This window comes from Crocodylus porosus, unplaced genomic scaffold, assembly GCF_001723895.1.
Source record: "Crocodylus porosus isolate Cpor-Errol unplaced genomic scaffold, CroPor_comp1, whole genome shotgun sequence".
In the NCBI taxonomy this organism is placed as follows: domain Eukaryota; kingdom Metazoa; phylum Chordata; order Crocodylia; family Crocodylidae; genus Crocodylus; species Crocodylus porosus.
The window spans coordinates 70,177,648-70,203,498 of NW_017728906.1; the positions used below are offsets into that span (position 1 = coordinate 70,177,648).

Below are 25,851 nucleotides of genomic sequence, written 5' to 3' on the forward strand. Positions count from 1 at the left end.
GCTGGGTAGGCCCTGCTGGGGCTTCCCCTGAGTCCTACTGCCCTTGGTTCCTTTCATTTTTGACAGGAACCAAAGGCAGAGAAATATTAGTTTTCTATATTTTTTAGGGGCCCCATGGGCTGGACAGAATGGCCTCACAGGCCGGATCCGGCCCATGGGCCGTATTTTGCCTACCCCGAATCTAGGCATAGGTATGCCTATTTTGTACCATTGGTATTTCCCATGCTTCTGGCCTTTGCTGGTTGCTCACACCCCTCTCCCTCTTTTTCTTCTGCTATATACGTCAGAGAGTTTTTAAGCCTCCCTAGAGGCACTAGGTATTGACTAGCACGAAGGCTGGGGACTTCAACTGGGGTATGCCAACTCTCCTGCTGGCAGCAAGGCTAGAGGTTCACAGCTACAAGGTCTTACCCCTTTGCTCAGGATCAGACCAATCATAATATTTGGGGTCAGAAAATAATTGTACTCCATCATCAGATTGGTATGGACTGTGGGGGTTTTTGCCTTCCTCTGTAGCTGTGGCTCTCTAACCAGGACCTCTTGAAGCATGACATTAGCTGCCATGGTTCCTCTAATTTACATGTGGCAGGTTAGGGGGCTAGGTCTATATTCTTTCAGGGCTGACAGCAGTCTTGTGTAGAGTTTAGGTTATGGTTGTATGGAATGACCTCTGGAGATCCTACAGCCCTACTTCTCTGAGACTGTATCTAGCCAGGAGCTACTGAAGAAAATGCAATTCTTCCTAACCTGCTGCTGTGCAGAAGGTTGCCTTAGGCTCAGCTTAGCCTAGCCCTTCCATCTCTATTAACTAATAACCTTAGAGGCACCAATTGATTCTGTCTGATAATCCATATCAAAGTTTGGGACACCAGCCTTTCTGTGGCCACTTAGGAACAACTGACAAATCTATCTCTCTGCTACTGCTCCAAGGATAGTCTACTTATGATTTCTGCAGATCTGGGCAGCAGTTCTGCAGAAAAGGACTTGGGGGTTACAGTGCACAATAAGCTGAATATGAGCCAGCAGTGTGCCCTTGTTGCCAAGAAGGTTAACAGCATCCTGGACTGCATCGGCAGGTGTGTTGCCAGTAGGTCAAGGGAAGTGATTATTCCCCTCTATTCAGCACTGGTGAGGCCACATCTGGAGTACTGTGTTTAGTTTAGGTCTCCCCACCCCCCCCAACTATAGAAAGGATGTGGACAAATTGAAGAGAGTCCAGTGGAGGACAAGAGAAATGGTAAGGGGGCTGGGGGACATGACCTATGAGGACAGGGGAATTGGGCTGAGGGAATTGGGTTTATTTAGTCTAGAGAACAGAAGACAGAGGAGGGATTTAATATCAACCTTCAACCTGAATGGGGGTTCAAAAGAGGATGGAGCTAGACTGTTCTCACTGGTGGCAGATGACAGAATAGATGCATTCAAGTTGCAGCAAGGGATGTTTAGGTTAGATATTAGGAAGAATTTTCCTCCTCTTACATCTGCATACACGGCAATCTCATTAAATATGCTGTCTATCCTTAAACTGCTGCCAAAAGCAGCATGTACTCACTAATAGAAACCAGCTATGAAGTTGATTAAATGCAGCCGACACTAAGTAGGACTATAAAATGTATGACCCATACTGAGCATCCTGATGGGACCCTTTTATTTTTTCATCCTTAAAAAAAAAAAAAATGAACAAAAAACTGGGTGCGTGTTCTTTCGATGGGAAACTGCCAGAGCCAGCCTTGACACCCTCCCCTTGGTGCCAAAAATGCTTGATCTTAGCCAAAAGGCTGAGGTGCAGCCCATGTGAATAAAATACATGGAGGCTCCCAAGTGCTGGCTCTTTTTCAAGTCATGGTGTGCCACTACACTGAATAATTTCCATTTCCTCTTTACCCCATAGCAGAGTTGTGCCAATTAATCCTGTTTCTTTACCAGTCTTAAATGTCTGGTAAACATCACTAAACAGAGACTCAAGCAGTTCACCCAGAAACCCTTTACTGCCCCCTCTCTCAGTCTGGTGTATATGATTAGTGTAGTCCCATGCTCCATGAGGCAGAGACGGACTAGATTACCCTGCCCTTCATCTGCACATAAATTTTTGGAGGATCCCAGGACTTGTAACAAAAATACCCAGTTCCAGTCATGAATGTAAGACACATGGATCCTGGAGAGGTATTTGGAGCGGATTGGAGCCATAATGCTCAACATTCTCCAGGATTGAGCTCTTAAAAACATGCAGGTTTCCTATGAGAATCAGGGGATTATCTAAAACAGGGAAAAGAAAAAACATGAAGTTCACCATTACCATCCATAAAAATGCCATTAGACCTCTGGAGAGGTATTTGGAGTACTCACACAAACTGAGCAGTACTGAGCTACAGGGTCTGCTTATTGGGATGCCTTTTGGCTTTTAAGGCATCTGCTTCAAGCAGGGTCTGCTTATGGGGATGCCTTCTGGCTTTGAAGTAATATCATGCATAGTTTGTACTATATATAAATTGGTACAAAAATGGTGCTTCAAAATGTATTTATGGAGTACATGTGCTAAAATTTGCAACAGTTTCAAAAAATCTAAAATGCATCCTTTCTGGATGAACTAAATCTATGACTTAGTGTTTGCAGTCTTGGTTCATGACTAATGACTACAGGCATGTTTATTTCAAGGTCAGAGTTTCAGATTCGTTCCTTAATTCCATGTGCTCAGGGAGAGCAGGGTCTGACAGTGAAGGGGGGAGGGATGCAGCGGGAAGAAGGTCAGGAGGGTAGAGAGCAAGAGGGTGATTTGACCCCCCAGATTTATTTTCCCTGCTGTAGCAGTAAAAGAGGAGGAGAGGATAATTACTGCTTATTTAAATATCAAAATCAACTTTGAAAAAATGTGGTATAACTGCTATTTTTAAGGGGAACAGAAGAGATAGCCAAACTTACACTAAACTTAAGCTCCTAAACTGGAGCTTATAAGTGAGTACAGATATAACATGGCAGCATCTGTTTTCCAACACAGTAACTGCTATTCACTTCACTGTACAGAAATTCACTGACATGTTGCTCCTTCAGCATACATCTAGCCTTTATTTAACTGACTAGACATGTCAAAATATTTTATGCCACATTAAGGACAACAGAAGGAATTTCACTAAGTAATATAAATGATTTTAAAATCCAATTACAGGCTTGTCTAGACTGAAGAAAATCTGCAATGAAGTAATGACAATGCTGCTTTTTTATTCTGGTACAACTCCAATGACAGTACGGGCCTGGTTCATAATGGGGCAGCCAGTGGTACCATGCGCCAGCCTAACTACATCTATGTAACAACATAAAAATCTGCCACAATACAGGACCCACAATACAGGTTCCAACAAGATTTTTTTTGATCATTACAAATACAAGACTAGAGGAGCAAGTTATCCAACTTCCTTACAGTGGGAAATTGAAGAAAAACTCAGTGCATGTCTTCATTCACTTAAATATCAAGTCATTCAGTATGGTTTAGGATTGAGTATTTTTAGAGAGAAATTTCAAATCAGATTGCCTTCAACAGGGAATGGGGGGAGAGATGTAGAAAGTATTAACCAGGAAAAAATTTTAATTGCCACTAATGTTTTTCCCCTTAACTAGATAGCAAAGACATAGGTCACTGCTATCTGAAACTACTCTAACCCCTGAGAGTTAGAACACGTGCCCAATTAAAGCTTCCAGTGTGTTTTTGTTCTCATTAAAAACTGTATTCCTTTTAGAAATAAACAAGGGCACTGTACTGATTCAGTCTGCACTTTTAGCATAACATATTGATTCCATGTTCTCTTTGGCAGACAGAATCCTGGTAAAACATCTTACAGTTAATATACACTGCAGCATTTCAGTTTTTTAGTTTGTAGGTTTTAATCCAGCACAGCACATTCCATCACCCACACTGTGCAGCTACAGTAGATATTTCACCAGCCAAGCAGGGCTGAACGCAAAAATATTTAGTGGAGACAAAAGCTCTACAGAAATGCCACCAAGCGAAGGGAAAGGAATGCATGATAAATGAAGAATGTGACCACAGAGATAACTGGTAGGGGCAATGAGCTTTGTGCAGTTTCACTTGAAAGTTAAAAAGCTGATTACTACTATGTATTATACAGGGAAAAATAATGCTACCCTTTTAAAGGAACTAACATGGTTTTGTAGAACAACAAGCCATTGTCAAAGCTGTTATTCCTGGACAGCAAAACTGTATCCTTATTGTAATGAAAAAAGTTATTTTTAATAAAGAGAGCCTTTTTAATAAATTGTTTAAAAATCTATATTTAATCCGCTATTTACTAAGTCATTACTGATATTCAAATAACACAAGTATTTGATACTTGGCTATATGCTCATAATTTCTACTCGTGTGTTTATGCTACAAGCAATAACCAAAAAAAAAAAAGCAAACAATAGACTTTTCCCTATACCAGAACACAATAATTATTCTGGGAAAGGCAAAGAAAGCCCCCAGAGAAATTCAAATAAAAAGTGACCTACACAGCAAGACACAGGTAAGCCTGGCAACATATATGGCCTTTCATTACTGTCCAAGCCAAGACCCTTATCAATTCCTACGGCCTCCACCTCTAGACTTAGTAAGACACTGACCATGCTCTGTAGGGAGATAGGGAGGCTGCAGTGGTTAGCAAGAAGTGTGTTAAAATGGTGCTTTATTCTATGAATCATATTTCAGTCATATCTTCCCAATTATATGAAAAACAATATCTAGTGACTCATATTCCAGTTCTTTCCTTCCCCGTGGCTCATGATACATTAACCTGATCTAACTCAGAACTAAAGCCATGGACAGGCATTACATTTGAAGCACTAGAAATGCCCTTGTAGAACTGCAAAATGAGAGTCTATAGCCATTCCAATGGTTTATAGGAGGGGTGCACCAATAAAGATTTTCTTGGCTGATACTGATAGCCAATTAACTAGCCATATTGGCCAATAACGAACCGATATCCGATTCACAGGAATGCAGCCAGTCAGCCTGGAGAGCAGTGTCCTGCTGTTAAGTCTATTGGCGGGGAAGGGTGTGTGGGGGAGGGCAGATCAAAGCCCCATGGTGAAGGAGGGAGGAAGGGAGTAGGGAAGGGGCAGGTACTGCTAAGCCAGGGTAGTGAATAGGAACCCGGGTCGGGATGGAGCTGTAGGCAGCTCCCTGCTGCTGTGCAGACCACCCACAGAAGCATGGGGGGGCATGTGCCTCCCCCCCGGATATGCGTGCAGGGTGGAGGCAGGCTCCCCACTGAGGGTTCGGGGCCATGGGCTGCACCAGCCTCTTTCTGGTGGGGAGGCTAGGCCAAGGTTGGGGTCAGAGCAGGCAGGAGCCAACCAAGCAGTGGTAGCAGTGCTGGGAGGGGTGGCTAGGGATAATTTGGGGCTATAGCTTCCCAAGCCCCTCTCCCCCCCAGCACCACCCCTGCTCAAGGCATTCTGCTCTGCTGCCTTTTCCTCAGGAGCCCTTCACTGGCCATATGTCTCCTGCCCGCCCCACAGTGCAGGACTCCTGAGGAAAAGGCAGCAGAGCAGAGTACCCCAAGCATGGAGTCTTGTGGGGGGCTATAGCCACTATACATTTCCCCATAGCCACCCCTTGCAGTGTGACCACTGCTGCCAGCTCCGCGCAGCTGAGCCCACCCTTTTTCAAGCCCAACCACAGCCCAGCCCCGCTACCGGGAAGAGACTAGCACTGCCTTTGACCCCAAGAACACAGTGGGCAGCCCACCTCCATCCTGCACAAAAGTCTAAGGGGGCACATGCCCCCCCATGCCTCTCCTGGGAACATGCATGGGGCAGCAGAGAGATACCCCCTCTCCTCATCCCTCCACACCTTCTGGACAAGCCGCCTATGCCTCCATCCCACTCCTGGCCCCGGGGTTCCAGTCACTGCCCTGGCTGGGCAGCACCTGCCCCTTCCCCACTCACTCTCTCACCATGGGGACCTCAATCTGCCCCCCTGCACACTCTTTCCCTCCCCCACGCCCTTACTAGCAGAATGCTGCTCTCCAAGCTGTCAGGCTGCATTCCTGGCCACATGCATTCACACAGCATTTATTGGTGACATTATCGCCTACACCAGCCAAGAAAAGTCGATAGCCGATAACATTAATTTTCCTTTTACTGGTGTTGATCTGATATGCGACCGATATATCGGTGCACCTCGTCTGTAGCACTTAAACCATGGCAAAACCTCCACAAATATTACCTCTTTCAAAGAGGAGCTTCTTGGCAGTGCAATGTTTTTCATCACTATGTGGAATGCCTGTACAATTACACATAGCACTCCAGCATCCGAGGCTTTGTTCCTCACAGCTCCAGGGAGTCTCTGACAGCCTGAATAAAGTACACAGATGACCTGCCAGCACTGCTGTATCAGGAGCAGCAAGACGTAAGGGTGGAAGGTTCCAATCTGACCTGGGAGAAAAAATTATGAGCCTTTGGGCCTGGAAACTTTAAGGCAATCCTAGAATAAGGGGGAAGGTTGGGAGGGAAAGCTTTTGGGTGGATATGGTCCCCAGGTGGCCTGCCAATTGGTGCTTTCCTCTGTGCTCAGGTGTCCTTGAGAAACTCCAGAGATGACGGCCCTATAACAGAGAGCCAGAGGGCTCCTGTTACTTTAAGGTAGAAACTGCAGCAGAAAGAGCCCCACACAGTGAAACAGGGGTCAGCTGCAGGGGGAAGGTAGAAGGAGAGCAACTGCAGCCTAGGCAGTAAGCTGCTGCTTAAGGAGCACATTTATACCAGTTATTTACTGCAGAGCAGCCTAATCAGCTCCACAGTAAAACCTTCACATCTACACATGCAGCACTATTAAGCTGCAGTAAACTAATAATTGCCGCCATAGGTTAGTACTTGTAAATACAAGTACTATCCTACTGCAGTTATTTCCTGTGCAGTAACACATGTGTAGACACTGACGGGAGCCTGCCAGCTAGCTCTGCACTGAAGCACCCTCGTGCCCCAGCCACCCTACCATAGCACGCTGAGCCCGGTCTGAGCAACCCCAGGCTAGCAGGCTGACCCCCCAGGTTCCCTGCCAGCCTCAGCTGTTGTGACTTAGCTTTTGTGTTGTGGTCCTGGGCACACACTTAAATGCGGTGCCCAGTAGCAATAAACTCCAGTAGTACCAGAGTTTACTGCTATGAATTAACTGCACATGTAGACATGCCCAAGGGTCTGGCCACACCTGCAGCCAGTAAGGAGAACATTTGACAGAATGGGGGAAGGGCCCAGGGGATATAAACCTAGGTTTCCGAGGCAGGAAGAGGATGTAGCTCTGGGCCTTGCCAAGAGAGGAGCTCCTGCCAGCTCAGTCTGGTGAGGGGAGAACTGCAAGCAGGCCATGCACTACTAGGACAGAGAGAATCAGAGTCAGGGATGGCCTGGCAGTGCTGTAACCTGGAGAGGGGGAACTGTGAGTTAAAGTGGTTGCTGGGATGTTTTGTGCTCTTAGACCAGTCGTTTGGGAGTGGCTGCAAGGCTGGGGTGGGCAAAATATAGCCTGTGGCTCGAAAATGATCAGGCCAGTCTATCCAGCCTTTGAGACCACTAAAAAAATTAGAAAATATTTATCTGTTCCTGGTTTCCTGTCAAAGACGAAAAGATCCAGGAACAGTAGGACCCAGGGGGAGCTGGCAACAGAAGTCAGGAGCCCAACATCCCACCCTCAGCCATTTCCCTGCCTTCCTGCCCCTGTCCTGCTACACACCATGTGGCTCACGATGTGTGTGCATGTTCACGTTCATAGGGCAAGTCCCACACAGACACCCCACCATACATGTATACCCACAGCACTTCACACTGCCATACATGCAGACCCCCACACCCCCTCATACTCCAGCCACCTTCCCCCCTACACACAACTCCCATACCACATATCCACACACACACACACAGCCCCCACACCTATCTACACCCAACAGACACCCACACCCAACATACCCACACACCCACAGCCCCCCACAAACCTATCCCCGTACAATATACAAGGGTAAGACTTCATGTTAAGCTATTATATATAATAACATATTATATTATATACAATCACCTCTCTGTACACTACAGAAACACATGTAAACCAGGGCAAAAATATTTTTTAAATCAAATTAATGGATGTTTTAAATGTTCACTTTTTAGAATATAATTTGGTACTCTTCTGGTTCTGAGATGGCAAAACCCCTTGCTGAAATGAGTACTTCCAGGGCAAGGGGAGGGATTTCTGGTGGCAAAGGTCATGGGTTACACGGCAGAACTTCCCGTCCCAGGATGGCAACAAGGGGGCGGAGCACCTGTCAAGGGGAAGAGCTACCTATGTGGCCCTCACACAATATAATGAAGAGCTGTAAACAAAATATATAAAAACACTGAATAAGGACTGCACAGGCATTTCTATTAAATAGGCTTAATCATTTTCCAATTACCGATTACTTTACAACTTGAAAAATGTTCTTTGAACACAATGGTGTGTTTAACGCCCTAGGTTTTAAAAAAATAAAGTAGGTAGGAAAAGTCCATCATGTGGCATCATGTGGCCCATTGATCTGATATATTATGGAACCTCAACATGGGTCACTGGCATGGTTGGACTGTTAGATCCCTCAAGTGTCTAGAAAGCATGTGACAACTATGATTACTATACCCTTATAACTCTGCAAATTTCACAAGGATAGCAAAAGATGCTCTCTAACACAAAGATAGCCTCCCTTACCAAATTTTATATGCTTAATTCAAAGCATGAGGTAAGTACAGTTTCTTAAAAAAAGCTAGAATTCTTCAACAAATGAGGAAAGCAATTATTTTTCTCTAACCTCATTCTTATAAATAACAGGGTCTTATAACTGTCAAAAGCCATAACAGAGATCCACCAGCTCCGGCTTCTCAAATGAACAGATACACAATAGCATCCTCAATCACTGACAATTGTGTTTCATTCAAGTTGCAGAGCTGTAACTGAGCACGCAATCTGAGTACACTGAAGTTGCAAGTCTGGCACTAAAAACTCAAATTAGTTAACAATTATCTTGATAATATATAATCCAGGAAAGATTCCAGTTTATTTTTATAGAGCCAAAGCCTAATCAAATCATTAAAACAAATAGATTAAAGGAATTAATGAAGGATGAACCAATTTTAAAATATTTTAAAACAAAAATGTCCCTTGTTAATGAACATAATTTCATTTTTATAAGCCTTGTCATTCAGCTATAAAACTGATTTGCATTCATCTTATTGCGTTACAAGACTTACACCATTTTTACTATAGATTTGGCATGTCACTGTTACTTACTTACACACACTGGAGAGATAAGTTAGGTTTAAATTGTTTTATGACACTTAACACATCAACAAAATCAATTTAAAACATCTTTAGTTGAACTATTATGATTCCTTGTTTATCTACGGCTACTGATACATCTGGATTTTCTTCTGCAAACTAATTTTAATGATAGCATCAACATAAAATTAAGCCTCCACTGCCAAAAAAAAATTCAGTTAATTAACCTTTCTAAAACTGCTTCAACATAAGTCCTGAAATGAATATAGATGCCTGGATCGAAATACACATCTAAACCTCAGTTACAAAGAATACAAACAAAAGCTTAAATTTACTTACCTCTTTTTGGCTTCTTCGTATTGCCAGTTCAGTCTTACTTTGTCCACAAGCCTTGTTTTATCATCCAAACCAAACTTTTGGGGTGTTGAGGACCGGGAAGAGAAAGAAATGGGGTGAGGAAGCAGCATTTAAATACAAAAAAAATGTAAAAGACAAAAAGTCTTCCCAACTCCCCAATTTACTAAAAATAGTCAATATTTTTAATACTTCTTCAAAAGAACCTTTCAGATTCTTAACTTACAAAAATCAGGTTTTGATAAAATACCTAAAGGTACTGTCTATGTAAAACTACTGTGCTCAGTAAATTTCCTTCCTGGAAATTAAAAGCTCAGAGTTTGTAAAAAAATAAACTAGTTTGACTGCCAAGGTTCCCTTTAGTCCAAGTCGAAAATGTAAAGAATTTGATGCATCAAAAGACTGCAATATATAAAACTGCTTAATGTGGCTAGTTTATGGAAAGGTCAATAAAACCTTATTGGGTTTTCATCTTTTAAAAACAATGTTCTCTGAATGTTGAGCTGTTAGCCAACATCTTAGCACCTGAAATCAAAACTTGATTTAAAAATTTACCTAGATATAAATTACAGTCAAAAGTTTTATTCAATGAGCTGTACCTACAACCTAAGATGAAGCAATCTCTTCTGTAAACCCCGCCCCCTCTCCCTGTCATGTTTGACTTAATGACTAGAGTCTATGCACACCCTCAAATCCATTAAGCTTTAGACCCTTTGTCCACTGCTTGTTAGTGTCCACCATCGCACGTGTATTAGATACAATCCGCATGCATCTCACACATTATTCCTATATAATTATACATAAAGTTTCTTAACAAAAACTCTAACAGAAACTTAAGAATAGAGTTTTCAAGAATAGCCTGGGATGATATTCAATGAGTATTCCCAAGGACAGAAATACCTACTTACCTATGGATATATAAGGATTATGTGGCTTCCCAACTCCCCCCTATGACTATTCCATTCATTCATGTGATACGTGGTTTACCGGAAGCTCAATTTTCTCAAATTCCTCATGGTCCAATAGGAATATTTTCTTTACAAATCTCTATCTTTCTTTCTAGTCATCAGTTTTATCAAACTGATAATGGTAAGTGAAAGGGGACACAAAGAATGAACCAAAATAAGAAGAATAATGAATACTGTTAATGCAACCTATAGACTTAGCAGGCTTGTGAACACTTCTTGGAGAAGTATTCCCCAGTCAACTCTGCAATGTGTCCCTCAAACATGATGGTGGTGGGAAAGTGATCCTCTGAACCCAAGTTGAGTAAACCAAGAAATTGATTCCTTTCTACACTGATCTGCGAGCACATTTCAGAGGCCTTTATCATCCTCAAGTATAGGAACCAAACATATGTCACTACTGAATGTTATCTGCACATTGTTAAACCAAAATGGATTTCTTTGAGCAGGGTAAAGTCTTTTCCCTTCAGTGTTCTTCTAAACATACAGCTAAAAATTCTTCAGATTACAATGGAAAATGAGCCATAGTCATATGCCAAGATAAAAGCAGCCTATTTTTTACAACTAACATCTTACATTGGAACACATACCTCTCCAGTAATGTCAGTCTGAGAACAAGCATCATAGTGTTGTTGAGGTAAACAGGAGTCACTGAGTGAACTAGAATTCTGCTGGAGGTCCTGCAGACAGTCCGTAATACAACAGCTATTTCGGAATCCATCTGTTAGCTTAGCCAAGCTCTAAAAAAGAACATTAAGCAAAAAAAAAAAAAAAAGTGAGTAATAGCAGAATATAAATGTTGGTTGTACTACTTTTTTGTTTTTTAATGCCGATTTATTTTTAACTGAAGCATGACAGGACTTTAATGGAGAAGGAATCCGTGAAAAGTAAAATTGATTGTAATTTTTTTCTGTGACAGTTTTTATTAAAGGAAAACTTTTGGCATAGATAAGCATATATTAAAACAACTTAAATCCAAGATGACTGCATACTGGGGGGGCGGGGGGAACCTATGGAAGCTTCAATTTCCATGTGGGTAACTCTGATCTTCAATTTGTCAGCAGCCATACTGAAAGAGACAGCAGATCAGGCTGTGCTTCATTTGCCCCTTTTCACCTTTCAAAGGGAGTTGCATTCCATGGTGATGGCCAATCCTCTACCACACCTGAAAAACATTTCCCATTGTTTCAACCTAAATCACAGCTGGTTTAATCCCTGGCCTTCACTATCCACAGTTCATACATGCAGAAAGGTTTCATAATTTAGGCTGAGGAAGAAGCAACATTGTGAAATATGTGGACAGAGCAGATAGTGAAAGTAAAGGTTCAAATAAAATGCTATCTGCCAAAGGTTTAACTTTCATAAATGTTAATTAATGGAAGAAAGCTACTGCCGTGATCATTCAGACTTGAAACTTTGGCGTTTTAGGGTTGTTGACTTTGTTTAAAAGAAAAATCCATTTTATAGACTCTAAAATGATCTGTTTTGAATTTTGTAATTTGTTTCTTAGATTACAGATCTTCTCCTGCAAGCAATCTTTGCCATACTAAAAAGTAACATTGTGTAATCTGATATGCATGAGGGAAGCCACAGCCTCCTTCACTGTGATTACATTAGAAGTAAATAGTTTTCCTAAATATTACCAAAAGATAACTTATCAACAAATTTTATTAAAAATTAAGGTTAATAGATTCATAAATATTAGGGTTGGAAGGGACCGCAGCATATCATTGAGTCTGACCCCCTTCCCCGAGCAGGAAAGATCTTGCGCTGGGGCAGAGGGTCAAACCATAGCGAGGTAACTCACTATGATCTTAAAGATCATGGTAACTGACTGCAACCTAACAAAGTATTATTCTAAAATGTAAATACTTAGTGCCAGTGAAAATCACTCTACTCATATGAGGTTTCTGAATACAGTCTCAAGATGTTCCACATGAAATACGCTAATTTGAAATTGCTGATCCTTTGGGATCTGTATGATTCAAGGGATTGCAACAACCTAGTTTTTGTACATGAAAAATTAGAGAACTAAAATGATATATTTCTCAGTTCTCAAACTGCAGTTCACATGCCGAAAAATAACAGCACTGCTGGCATTTCCCTCTTGCTTACAAGTGAAGCAAGAACAACCATGGAACCTGAGAGAAGCCTACATAACTGCCAGGTTCACTGTGAGGAGAAGTAAATACAACTGTGCTATGAAGCTTTTTAGCCATTCCAGCCTTTTCTCTACTTTGCTTCATACTTAGCCTCAAATCACCACATGGGTCAACAAACTAGCACCAGTAGAGTATGCTGCCAGAGAATCATCCTAGTGATGACTGTAAATGGAAAAGTCTAGAGTTTTACCTACCCCTTAAAGAACTGGAAATAATTCTCTCCCTGGGCATCCACTGAAAGTCCCCACTTTCATCAGTCTCCCAGCTGAGACAATAAGGAAACTGCATCATGGCCAGAGCTTCATCCCAACCTCAAGCTTCAGGAATGCATAACATGAATACAATATCCAACCTGCTGATTTCTAACCTGAACTCAGAACACCAGAAGTCCGTGTGACCATCCACATATATCTGTATAACTGCTGAGATTGAAGGTTAAATAGTGAAGCTTTATGTAAATAAAGTATAATCTATTTTGTACATATGATTCATTCATACTATATTATTTGCAAAAGTTCCAACAAAAGTCCAAACTACCATAACTTAAGAATGGAACAGCTGCAGTGTAAAAACAAGCTTTAGGAACTGTTCTACCCCTAACTGCTCTTAGCAAGTCTCTAGATTAGACATGGGGCTTTCACTGTTTTTGGCTCCCTACATGAGTACAGGGGTCTAGACATTGGCTTTATTTCCTGGGCACTACCTACAGACCTAAGGGGCCAGGCCAAGAAGGCTATCAGTGCCTGGTATCACTCTGAGCCATAGTCTGTGGCCATGTATGGCAATGCTCCAGGCTCTGTGTTTATGGTGCAAGTCTTGGTGAGATCTCCATAAAGTCAAAAGTGGTCCTACCTATAACAGTCAAACCTAAAATCATTTACTCAGCACTCCTAAGTGGTAGACGTGTACCAATCCGTCTTCAGTCCGATATCAGATCAGTACCGATATAAAGAAACTGGCTATATCGGATATCAGCCTGATAGGGCCGATATTTTGGCCGATAAATGCCCATGCTGGGCACAGCCATAGTGCAGCACTCAGGCAGCAAGAAGCAGAGCCAGCAGCAGAGAGCTGTCTCCAGCTGGTAAATCTAGTGTAGTGGAAAGGGACGGAGGAGGTAAGGGGTGTGGGAGGGAGGCAGATCAATGTCCCCCACAGTGGTGGAGGGGGCAGGGACCCAGGTGGGGGGGGAGGGGGAAGGGACAAGGCAGGCATGGGTCAAAGTCACAGGTCACTGGGGGGTGAGGCAGGGGTGGCCTCTCACTGCTGCTTACACCCCAGGGGGGTCTCCCCCAGATCTGCACAGGACTCTTTTTGGTGGGGGCTGGGCTCAGAGCAAGTGCCAGCAGCGCTGGGAGGATGCTGCATCCCTCCAGCACCACCAGCACGTACTCCAAGCCCAGCCCCCACTAAGAAGAGCTCTGCACAGCCCTGGCTGTAGCCCACCCAATGCAATCCAGAGTTTGCAAGCAGTGGCGTGAACTGCCCCAGAAGCCATGGCTCTGTCCCCCTCTCCCCTGCCTGGGCAACACCTGCCCCTGCACCCTCCTTCACCGTAGGGGGCATTGATCTGTCCCCCCCATGCCCCTTCCCACCCAACACACTGAACTACAGCTAGAGATACCTGTATCGGAAATCAAATTGGTACCAATTCATATACCTCCTTAAATACTGGCTATCACTATTGGCCTCAAAAACCTCTATCAGTGCACTCCTACTAACTGGTTGAACTGCTTACTAAAAATATTTTAGGAAGTATCAAGAGCTTCACAACAGACGATTCACTGTGCACCTGTATCCACACAATCCCCTGGTTGGTGTAAGGCCAGGTAGTCCTAAATGAATCCTAGATAAATTACAAAAAATCATTTCTGAGGTTAAATCTGAAATCACAAATTGCCGAGGAACTGAAAGCCAAAGAAATTAATTCTGACGCTTTATTGCTAATCTACTCTTAGCTTTACCTTGGGAGTGTGTATCTATTTGGTATGAGTCAATCACATAAAAATTATACATTTTAGGACAGATGCAAAACAGAGCTTCCACAAAATTGCTTAATAGATCCCCCACCTACATTAAGCAAACGCTTTCTTGCTCCCAAAGATGACAATAATATTAATACACGTGCAGGAACAGATATTAAAATCAGGAAAAGGGGAAAAAGCTTGTGCATTCTCAGCAGCCTAACCACACACCTTGATTACTCAAACTTGTATGAACATTCAAGTATCTTGCTGGAGCAGTGACACCATATATTTGGCATTTTTTGTAACCACAGCACCCAGTTTAATCCTGACCACTTCTTCCTTCCTCAAACTCATCTCCCACGTATATCTTGATCCAATTACCATATTCTACAAAAGCTACAATTTTTCCAAGCACCTACACAAGACTGAGTCACCTCTATGTTTAGGTCTACTGCCTACGCCAGACAGATTTAGATTAAAGCAACAGTACAAAATTTCCTTTCCTTTTTTTGGAATGATCTGCCAAGTGTTTACACAATATTTCCAAAACCTCTAAATTGCAGTTTTTCTAAAAATGGTTTCCAGTAACACAAACAAATATTTTTTTTCTCTTGTCCTGTTAGCAGTAATTTTAAATTTTAACGGTTGCATGGTCAAGCCGACTCTACAACTCCTAGGTCCGTAAACACAATCAAACTCTGACCTATTTAGGGAAACATTTAAATAGACTTTATACTGGCTCTATGTTAAGTGAACAGAGATGATACAAGAAGCATCAGGAAAAAAAAACAGAAAGAAGGATTTGTAACTAAACTGCTGGAAATGTATAGAATATATCTACCAGTTAAAGGATGAAAATCCTTTGGATTTTCGTTGGAATTGTGAAGGTATATAGAAAGATGGATGGCATAACAAATAAATGTAGAATACATTAACATTAAATACTATGAAATGAAAAAAACAAACTGGCAATAATATAAAACTGTAACAATATAAATTCCTGTCCATCACAGACCCCCAAGAAAAAAGGACAAGTATCTCTCTAAATCTCTCATTCATTTTGTGTGTTTTCTATTCCAGGCTTGCCAAATGAGTCATTTCAGTCCATGGTGCTTGATCCTGCACAGACTACATTTCTGGAAATACCCCTTTGGGGCCACCACTATTGTTCTTCAAACTTCTTTAAAATATGGAATTCTAAAGACTTTAAAAGTCTTCAGCTGGACGTAGTGTTGCTAGGTTTAGACTGAAAATAAAAAAATTCTAGTTGGTAGAATTAGGTTAAAACAACTTCAGTAGTTGAAATTATCCAAGACCATTTTCACACATAAGTTTGTAGATTACCATTTAGTTTCCCAAAATGTGCATCAATGCATCCAGGAAGAACTGCCTTAATAATTTTTTTAACTAGCCAAGGCCTGCGGAAGGTCCATTTTAAAAACTGGCAAACACAAAATACCAAATATGTTGAAAGTTGCCAGGACTGAAAGTTTTAATAGTGACTCCACTGTTCTTTCTAGCTGAACAAGGTTTTGTAGTCCATCAACCGACCTTTGGGTAATACTTCAGAGACTGAATAACTGTATAACTATGGGAATGCATGATAATGTAAATTACAAACTACCCACAATATTTAACAAAAGAGTTAGCAGAACACCACCATGAAGCTACTTCTGACAGACAGAAAAAACACATTGGAAAAATCATTTTAATTTATTAGCTCCTAACTGTTAGACAACCAAGACACTGTTTTTTACCTCTGACGGTTCTAACACTAATTTAACAGACAGCCTTGTCATTTCTCCAGGTTTACACAAATTTAAGTCTATGCTTCAGTCACTGCTGTGACTGACGCTCATGCAGGCATCCCTGTGCCAGCTGTGAACTAACTAGCCCAAGAACCAATAGTAATAGCCACAGCAGCACAGAATGCAGGGCAGGCTGTAAAACACACTCAAGAAGCTGGATAAAAACTCAGGCAGTTAAGCTCAAGTGGAACCCCAGTCTGTCCCATTTTAACAAGGGAGGCTGTGACAGACTACATTTCTTGCTGTAATATTTATGGTTTAAATGTGTTCATGCTGCAATAATTTTGAATGCTTCAGGTTTCCCGGACTAGCTCGTACATGGGGAAAGAAAGATCAATGGAATCCTTGTTGGGTACCAGAGTTGCCAGAGGTGAAAAGAGGGGCCTTCAGCAAAGAACTGAATAGCTCTGAATAGGAACTGCTGAAGTTTCAGGTGGGCTTGATACTCATTCCTAGAAGGAAACACTCTATGGGCATTAAGGTAAGGAGATCGAGATAAGCATCTCACATAAAAAGCAGGTGCTGGCCTGTGAGCTAGACAGTCTAAAGCAAGGGGATGGCAGGCTACTTCGGTATACTTCGGGCTGTGTGGACTGGGGAAGGAACAGTTAAGTTATCCTTGAGGTATTTAGGGTTCTGTGCACTGGACTGGGGCTGGGGGCACTGCTTAACCCTTTTAAGGGAACAGGGGGTTTTCTTGTTGGGTGACCTATGCCTCAACTACTGAAGAGAATCTGGCTGTTTTGATGCTTAAAACTTGAAGTGTACTCCTTTCCCTATTGAAAAGGTAAAGTCCCTCTCCAAGGAGTAAACTAGAAGGTAGTTCTCTGAGAAAGGCTTGCAAGAGAGCTGGGGATGGTCAGCAACCAAATGGCCAGGATCTCCGATTTGGAAGGACTTGGGGCTCTCCCCTACTCTAGAAGCTGTGCCTGGCCTGGATTCAGGGGTACTCAGAGAAACCAGACAAAGCCAGAGGTGTGGAGAAAGCACTTCCCTGGAGGAATCTGTGACACGGGAATAAGCCATCGTTATCAGATTACATTCCAGCTACATAAACTAGTACAACATAGAACCAGCATGGCACCTCTAGCTGCTACGATAAAACAGAAGATGGATCAATCTGACTTAAAAAGGTAAAGCGAAACAGGAAAGTTTCAGAGAAGGTCTACTGTGTCTGACATTGGCAAACTAAATCAGAACAACATGGAAATTCTTCTGCTGCCAACAAACAAACAAAAAAATAGGGGAATCAAGGAAGACACCTACCTTTCTACAGCTATTTGTCCAGAAGCAAGTTTCTTACCTGCATGAGGTCCTGCCTTTCTTTTTCACCCATACATATAGCTTTCTTTATGCTTCGGAGTTCATTCATTATAGCTTGGGCTTCATCCAATTTATAGTTTGTATGAGCACTTGACATCTTCCGGTCAATTCTATTAACAAAAGGTAGGCAAATTCGTAAGTTAATTACACAACTATGCCTAAAAAAAATTAAAAGAATACTCAGGCTTTATTCCCTACTCTTGCTAATATGTCCCTTTATTTGTATGAATAAGATGATAAATTGCTTTGAACTAGCAAAACATTCAATATTCAAAATAGGAAAGGTAGCCACATAATCAAGTTATCATGAGGTAAGCCAGTTTACTGCCCATGAGCAGGCTCTGACCCTGCAGCAAATGTGGGATACGAGTGTGATGATAAATTCTTGCATTTACCATGGTGTTAAGAGTGGGTATCAGGGCAGTTTCCACAGAAGAACTGACATGCTGTAAGCTCATATACTAGTTTCCTCCCAGTGACTTGTTTGGATGCCTATACACTAAGAACTATAAAACTGACTAGAAAATGGGCTCTCCAGAACTGACAAGTTTCAGGATTTTAATCTGCTGATACAGAGCTCATCCACCATAAACATGAACTTTAAACAGTATGTGGATGCAATAAAAATAGCCTTAACTTTAAAACCAACTTAGATAACAATATCACACATGGTAAAGGTGAATTAGGGGGCAGTGGCAACTAGACAAATGTAGCATTGCTTTTAACAACAAATTTTTAGGACTCTGTTCTTGTCTTGGAAGCTTCTAGTGAAGGGACTCTCAGTTCTCCTAGGACAATATTTCTGTAGTCTGAAGTTTTATTGTTAGGAAGCTCTAATATATATCCAGCTTAAAACCAGCACCATCACGGCATTCTTTCTGTTAGATATTAATGTCCATGGCAAGAGTGCTTTTTCTCCATTAACATACAGATCTCAATGCTAGTCTGAAACCAGGCAACTGTCCCAGGATATTTCAAAATCATCTAACATATTCTAAATCTTTGGGTCTGAAATTGGGAAAGCAAAAGTTGCATCCTATACCAAGATCAGATAATATTTCTCTCCAACTTAAAAACAGTAGCTAGCTCAACTTCCTTCAAGTGGAAATCTATTTATAGATGGCCCACCTTGATGCCTCAGAGCCAATCCAGAAGGATTTAGGTGCTTCATCTCTAAAACTACTGTCAGCTTGACAGCATATCTGGAGGCTTGTTACCAGACAACACTGAGAAAAGCACTTAGAAACTACGAATTGTACTGATATTGCAAGTCTCATTATATCTGGTGTTTCTTCCCAATAGCCCCAGCTCCAGAAGTCAAAAATAAGAAACTCAGTTTCAGTTTTAAAAAGTTTAACATGCACTTTCTCGATTGTCAGGAAGTGAAAAGTATGACTTTTTAAACTACAAACAATAAAAAGCACTCAAAAGTTATTATGCTTAACGGTTATTCACTCATTGAAAGTTAAGGATTGGAAGCACTGGTTTAAGGTTCTGATATGATTAGACTAAATGACAGAAGGAAAATGACTGTGTTCACTAAGAAAAGATACAGCTCTCACAATTCACAGTTTGATTTTTCTACCTTTCTGTACTACAGCAGTCTAATTGATCTATGTCAATAATTTCTGCTTGGAGCAGCTATATCTTCCCAAAGAGGGAATGCATCATAAGTTGGAAACTTATATTGCCTTATTTTCTTGTATATAGCCTATACATTTTTCAAAAAAAACATATAGTGAAATTTGGAGCTTACATCATACATGAGAAAACTAGATTTCCACAGCTGGATGACTTTGCCCTATGGGTCGGATATGGTCAGTGCCCAGGGCTGGTCAATGACCAGGGCAAGTGCACAGGGTCAGCACGTAGGATATAATGCATGTAGGATATAAGGCAAGGGACTGCATGCAGACAGAAAAATCTCATGGCCATTTCATAGATGGTCAGAGTGTTTCTCATTTTCTTGATGTTTGATCCAAGGAAGCACTAATGACACACAACTGCAACCACAGTCAATGGAGACTCTGTTTTCAACGAATAAAATGTTATATACAATGCTCTGAAAAATCAAGTCCTAGACATTTTAAGTTAAGCGTATAAAATTGATGGAAACTTCAGCCTTTAATCTCTGTGCCAGAGTTCTCTACCTGGGGATAAATGGGGATAACACTAGTCAAATGTATGTCACTGGAAGGCTATGAAGATAAATCAATTAATATTGCTGAATGTCACCGAAGAGGCTATGAAAAAATTAGTAATTTTGTCTCCACAGCTGGGTTTGAATAATGTGTAATAAACAAGATGCTGGGCTATGTATTAAAACAATGAGGAGAAAGTGCGCTCCATCCCTCATGCTGTGTACTGTATGTAGTCATCATCATTGGCAATCCTTTGTAGTCAAGGATGATTGTCTTCCATGTCTTATTTGTGGGTCTGAAGAAGGCTGACAATGCCAATCCAGGATTCACAGGTTCTACTGAAACTCAGACACATTTCCACAGGTGATTCTGGATTCTAGGTTGGTCCATGATGCACAATTTCTGCCACTCCAACTCTTCCTTCTTCTGTTGTTGCAAGGCTTCAAAGTACTGAAATTCTTGCAACAGACTCTTCTTCCATTTGGGGCAGCCCTGAATGATAGTCTCCCAACACTTGATGGTGATGTTGTATTTTTTTCAAGTTAGCCTTGAGGATGTCCTTGAAGCACTTTCTCTGCCCTCCTCTTGAACTTCCACCTTGATTAAGCTTGGAAAATAAAACTTGCTTTGGAAGTCTGGAGTCAGATATCTAGATGAGGCATAAAGCCCAGAGAAGCTGATGTCAGATGATCATTGCCTCGACACTTGTAGCATTTGTTTGCAACATTATGCTAATGTTGGTACATCTGTCTTCCCACCGGATTCAAAGGCTCTTCCACAGGTATCGTTGATGGTACTTCTCCACCAACCTGAGGCATCTCTTGTCCATTGTCCACATTAGCTCTGTACAGTAAGGGGAGATCACAACTACTTGATAAACCATGAGCTTGTTTTTGAATCTGATATTGTGATCTTTAAACACCCATTTCCTCTGGCATCTGAAGGCTGGACTTGCACATCTGAAGTGATGCTGGATTTCTTCATCAACGTCAGCATTCTGCAAGAGATGGCTTCCAAGGTACAGGAAATACTCAACCTTGTCCCGAATACCACCATGAATCTGAATTACTGAAGCTAGGGACTGCTCATTAGGAGTTTGCTGGTGGAGGACCTCAGTCTTCTGAATGTTAAGCACCAGTCCCATTTTCTTGTATGCCTTGGTAAAGATGCCAATAGTTACCTAAAGATCTCCTTCTGTGAGCACATATGCTACAGCATCACTAGTGTACTGGAGCTCAATGATTGAGGTCGGGTTGGTCTTGGTTTTGGCTCAGACTTGGCTGAGATTAAACAGTTTACCTTCCATTTGCTAATTTAGCTCCACTCTTACTGGAAGTTTGTTGGTTATATGCAGCATCACAGTAAAGAATATTGAGAAGAGTGTTAGAGCAATGATGCAGCGGTGTTTAACGTCAGTTCTAACTTCAAAAAGATTTGTGATAGATCCATTACTGAGAACCACTGCTAGCATAGTCAGAGAGCAAGTAACAAATGGTAACACATTTTGGGGGACATTCATACCTCAGAAGGATCCTCCACAGCACTTCCCGGCTGACAAAGTTGAAGAGTTCCGTGAAGTCAAAGAAGGCCATATAGAGAGGTTTATGTTGTACCCAGCATTTCTCCTGCAGCTGGCAAGCTGTGAATATTCTGTCAGTTGTGCCTCTGATGCCCTAACCCACACTGAGGTTCCAGGAGAAGCTCTTCAGCAAATAAAAGGAGACTGCAGGAGGGTTCCTGCAATGACAGACAGACAGACAGACAATCCCTGTGTAATTCACAGTCAAACCTGAATCCTTTCTTGAATCCTGTCACAATCATGGTGTTCCTGAGATTATCTGGGATTTCTTCATCATTCTAGATCCTTAAAATGAGGGCACGGATCTGTGATGCAAGTTCCTCTCCCCCCTGCTTGAAGATTTCAGCAGGAATTCCATCTACGCCAGATGCCATGTCATTCTTCATCTGCTTGATGGCTTTCCTCACCTCATCAAGGGTTGGAGAGATTCCAAGATAGTCTCTGACTGGGTGTTACAGGATGGAATTGAGAATACTCATCAACAACAGAGTCTTGAGTGAAAATATCTTCAACATGCTCCTTTCAACAGATCTTGATCAGGTCTTCTTAGGTTTCAAGGGGGTTGACCACATATGGATTTGGTGGCACTAAAGAAATCATGCATATCATGGACATCAGCAAGTTGTTGAATCTTCTTTGCCTTGTCTTCTCACTGTCTGCTCTTCATATTGCAGGCTCTCTTTTGGGTCTTTGCCTTATTCTCTGTCTCTTGATGATTCAATTGCTTTTGCTTGGAACTGGTGGCATTCTGCCAAGCACAAAAAGCATGAAGCCTGCAGCTGATCAACTCTTGGATCTCCCAGTCATGTTCATCAAACAATCTTGGTGTTTCCTGGTAGAGAACCAAAGTGTCTCTTTGCAGGTGATGACAGTGGACTTTAAGGCACCCAAAGTGCTGCCAACATTCTCCCATTGTTGTTGAATGGAATTCACTGGTTTTTCATTGAGGCACTGGTGGAAAAGCTCTCACTCAATTGGGTCCTTAAGCCTTTCAACACTGAACTTCCGTTGATATTGCTTGTGCTGCAGTCGTTGTATGGGAGGCAGTTTGAGTGACATAATCAAGCAGATGAGTGCGTGATCAGTCCAGCAATCATCAGCTACAAGCATTACCTCGACTGATGCGGAAATCTTTGCAATCCCAGGCACGAATGATGATGTAGCCAATCAAGTGTTAATGCTGAAATCATGGGGAGTGCCATGATGTCTTGTACCTGTTTTTCTGGCAGAACAGGGTGTTGGTGATCGTAAGTGCATGTTCCATGCATTTGGTCATTTTTCTAATAGCTTCCACAGATATTTGCTGGCATCAATGACATTCCAATGACATTGGGTTCCATTCCAAGCTCAGAGGAAAGTCTTTCTAGCACAGACTCCCTTGACCCATTTTACCTCACTGCTTCTAACCTGCCACTTCCTCACCCCTGGCTCCTCAGCACAGTCTCAGTCTCCTTGCCTAGCTAATCTTAAGGGTCTATTATTCAGGTTTCTCTCCTTCCAACGAGTCCCAGTCTCCACCAATGGACTTGATGTCTCGGCATCAATCTTGCCCTCCTCCCCACACCTTGTCCCAGACTTTGATCATCCAGTCACACTTCTACTCCACCCCTTTGGTCCTTATCTCTTTCCCTCACTGCCCCCACAACTCTAGCATCTAGTCTGCCTCTCTCAATACCTCATCCAATCTGTTTCCACTCCTGGCCCCCTACAAGGTTAGTCTCCTTACCAGGCTACACTGCATTATTTCCCTGCCCTACATTTCAAGCTCCTTGTCAGATCCGTCTTGTTCTCACTCTCATCCCACTGATCTGGCCCCTGGTCCCATTTTCCTTGTCCAGTCAGGTCAAGTATGAAGAGCTTTTATCTCTTATCAAATATGAAGAGATTTTATCTCAGTATCCCCCTTTCTGCCCACAGACAACTGGTCAGGCTTTTGTTCCCTCTGCTTAAATCAAACTGCTTCTTCACTCTATGCTAGCAGAGACTGAATGTTTGTTCCCTCCCCCTGCCCAGTGCTGAGCCCAACCCAACTGGGAACAGGGATTAGAGCACCGGTTATCCACCTTTTTGGACTCAGGGCACTCTCACTACACCAGAGGGACCCCTCCATAACATTGAGTGGCATTGATTAACTGTCACGAATTTCAACCCCCCTCCCCTCCTCCCCCCCCCCCCAGCAGTGGGTGGGGGAAGGAGGAAGGAATCATTCAGGAAGGGGAAGCCGAAGCCTGTGATTCTCTACTTAACTTATCAGCTTATCTCCTGCAAGTTCACAGCACCATTCAAAGGACCTGGTGGCACCCCAGGATGCCCCAGTACCCTGACGGAGAATCAGTGCATTGGAGAGGAAATCCAGCGTTGCCGCTGTAATTTTGGGCTGCAGCATAATCAGTCACTCAATGGTGGGGGGAGGCATGTTGGTACATGTGTAGCTGTGGAAGTAGTATTAACTTTAATGAGACAGAGACTGTTCTTTTGTTCTGTGGGGGATGACATCTGCATAGTCCAGTTAGCACTGGGAGCTGTAAGAGGCTCAGGCATGCTCAATGAGACACACTCTTTCTAGAATCTAGTTGTTAAGCTCTAGCAAGTCTCTACTAAACAAATGTGGACTGCAGTATTCTAAAGCTTTGCCAAATCTGGATGGATTTTCCTAGGGGTAGCAAAATAAACAAAAACAAATAAACAAAAACCTTGCCAAATGTGAAGTGCTGACACCTAAAACTCAAAGACTGGGTGAAGGGGAGAAGACATATCACCAGAACAGATGTGGTGGGCTAAACAAAAAAGCAAACCCTGTTCTCAGAAATGACTGAAAATTTTCCAGTGAAATTTTCAAAAACAAATTAAAAAAAGAGTCAGCCTAGAACAGATATCATTGGAAATTTCACAATAAATGGTTTTAATTTAGCAAAGGCATAAGCAATTAAAAAACAAAGGCTTATAATGAAAGTACTGGACAACCTTAATAATAAACAGGGTTAGTCAGAAACTCCTCCAATAACAAAATCCATTCCTACTCTCCTAGGCCAAGATCAAGACTATTGAATCCAGATAAAATATTATTACTGACTTTCATTAAAGTTGGTTTTCACCCTTAACTGCTCATAAAGCCATTCTATACAAAAAGGTTGTTTAAGACCAGATACACACTGGGTGTGTCTACACATTCATTAATGTGCAGTAGTTAAGGAATGTTTAGTTTAGTATTTGCTTAATTACTAACTAAATGCACAGTAACCACAATTACTGCGCAGTAGAGCCTGCACACTTTTTTGTGATGCTTACCATGCTGTAGCTTATTAGCAGTTCTTGACTGGCATGCTACTGCACAGTAAGCGTCTCATATAGACGCACCCACTAGATGTAAACCCCCAAATGAAATGATTCCTAATGTTGCCTAAGACTCACTTAAAGCTAAATAAAGAACATGACAGAAAAGGCAAAAGCTGGATGAGACTCCTGCCATTTTAGATCTGGTAATCCTGTGAAAATGAAATTTAAAAATACTTTTGACTTGACCAAGAGAAGACAGAAAGTAGTCTTGGAAGACAAAGTTTTTAAGAAATGTAACACAAAGATAGGAATTTATAAGATGACTAAGTTTAAAGAATCTGCCAAAAAATAGAAATTTTCATTTAAAAGGGGGGAAATAAACTTGTATTATTTTCTGACAATGCACTTGCTCTGTAAGAACTGATGAAACAAATTATCAGACTTGCATATAAGTAGAAAGAAAATATTCAAAACAAAGTAAAAAAAACACTTCCCTGCAAGGCTTTTTTTTATAACACAAACTCTGTGGCTCATAAACCAAGAAGCCACAGTGAAATACACTGCTCAACAAGCAAGTGTACACAAGAGACAATCTTGAAGAAAATGCTAGGCCTGTGTGAAGCAGCTAGTATTTGCTTCGGATTCAGCCAATTCAGGGGACAATGATTCCATTTGGTGACTCAAATCAGTGTCCCAAATCTATTAATCCCAATCTGATTCAGAGATTCCCACTGCCCCACACTACCCCATGCTATGTGGGGGCTCTGCTACAAGCCCCCAAAAGCTCCAACAGCCGCTGCACCAGCCAGTGAGTGTGGAGCTTTTCTTTCTTTTTTTAAAGAACCGGGAGCTGAGGCCAGGTAGGGCACCTATCAAATGGGGCTGGGACAGCAGGCAGGGGATGGGGGCTTTTGAGAGAGACCCCCACGCAGCCCAGGGCAGTGAGGGACAGCGGGGCTCATCCCCCTACCTGGCAGCAGCTGGTGA

At 42.1% G+C, this 25,851-nt stretch overlaps 1 protein-coding gene across 1 annotated transcript in view; it reads right to left on the reverse strand.

Moving 5' to 3' along the window:
- The window catches only part of WWC3 (WWC family member 3), a 114,266-nt gene that overhangs the window by 61,877 nt on the left and 26,538 nt on the right, over positions 1-25,851 (reverse strand). The window contains exons 5-7 of the mRNA XM_019529344.1: positions 17,849-17,978; positions 11,199-11,348; positions 9,629-9,702 (exon numbers count right to left, since the gene is read on the reverse strand). Coding sequence (XP_019384889.1) covers positions 9,629-9,702; positions 11,199-11,348; positions 17,849-17,978 — 354 coding nt within the window. The remainder of the gene's footprint in view (positions 1-9,628; positions 9,703-11,198; positions 11,349-17,848; positions 17,979-25,851) is intronic.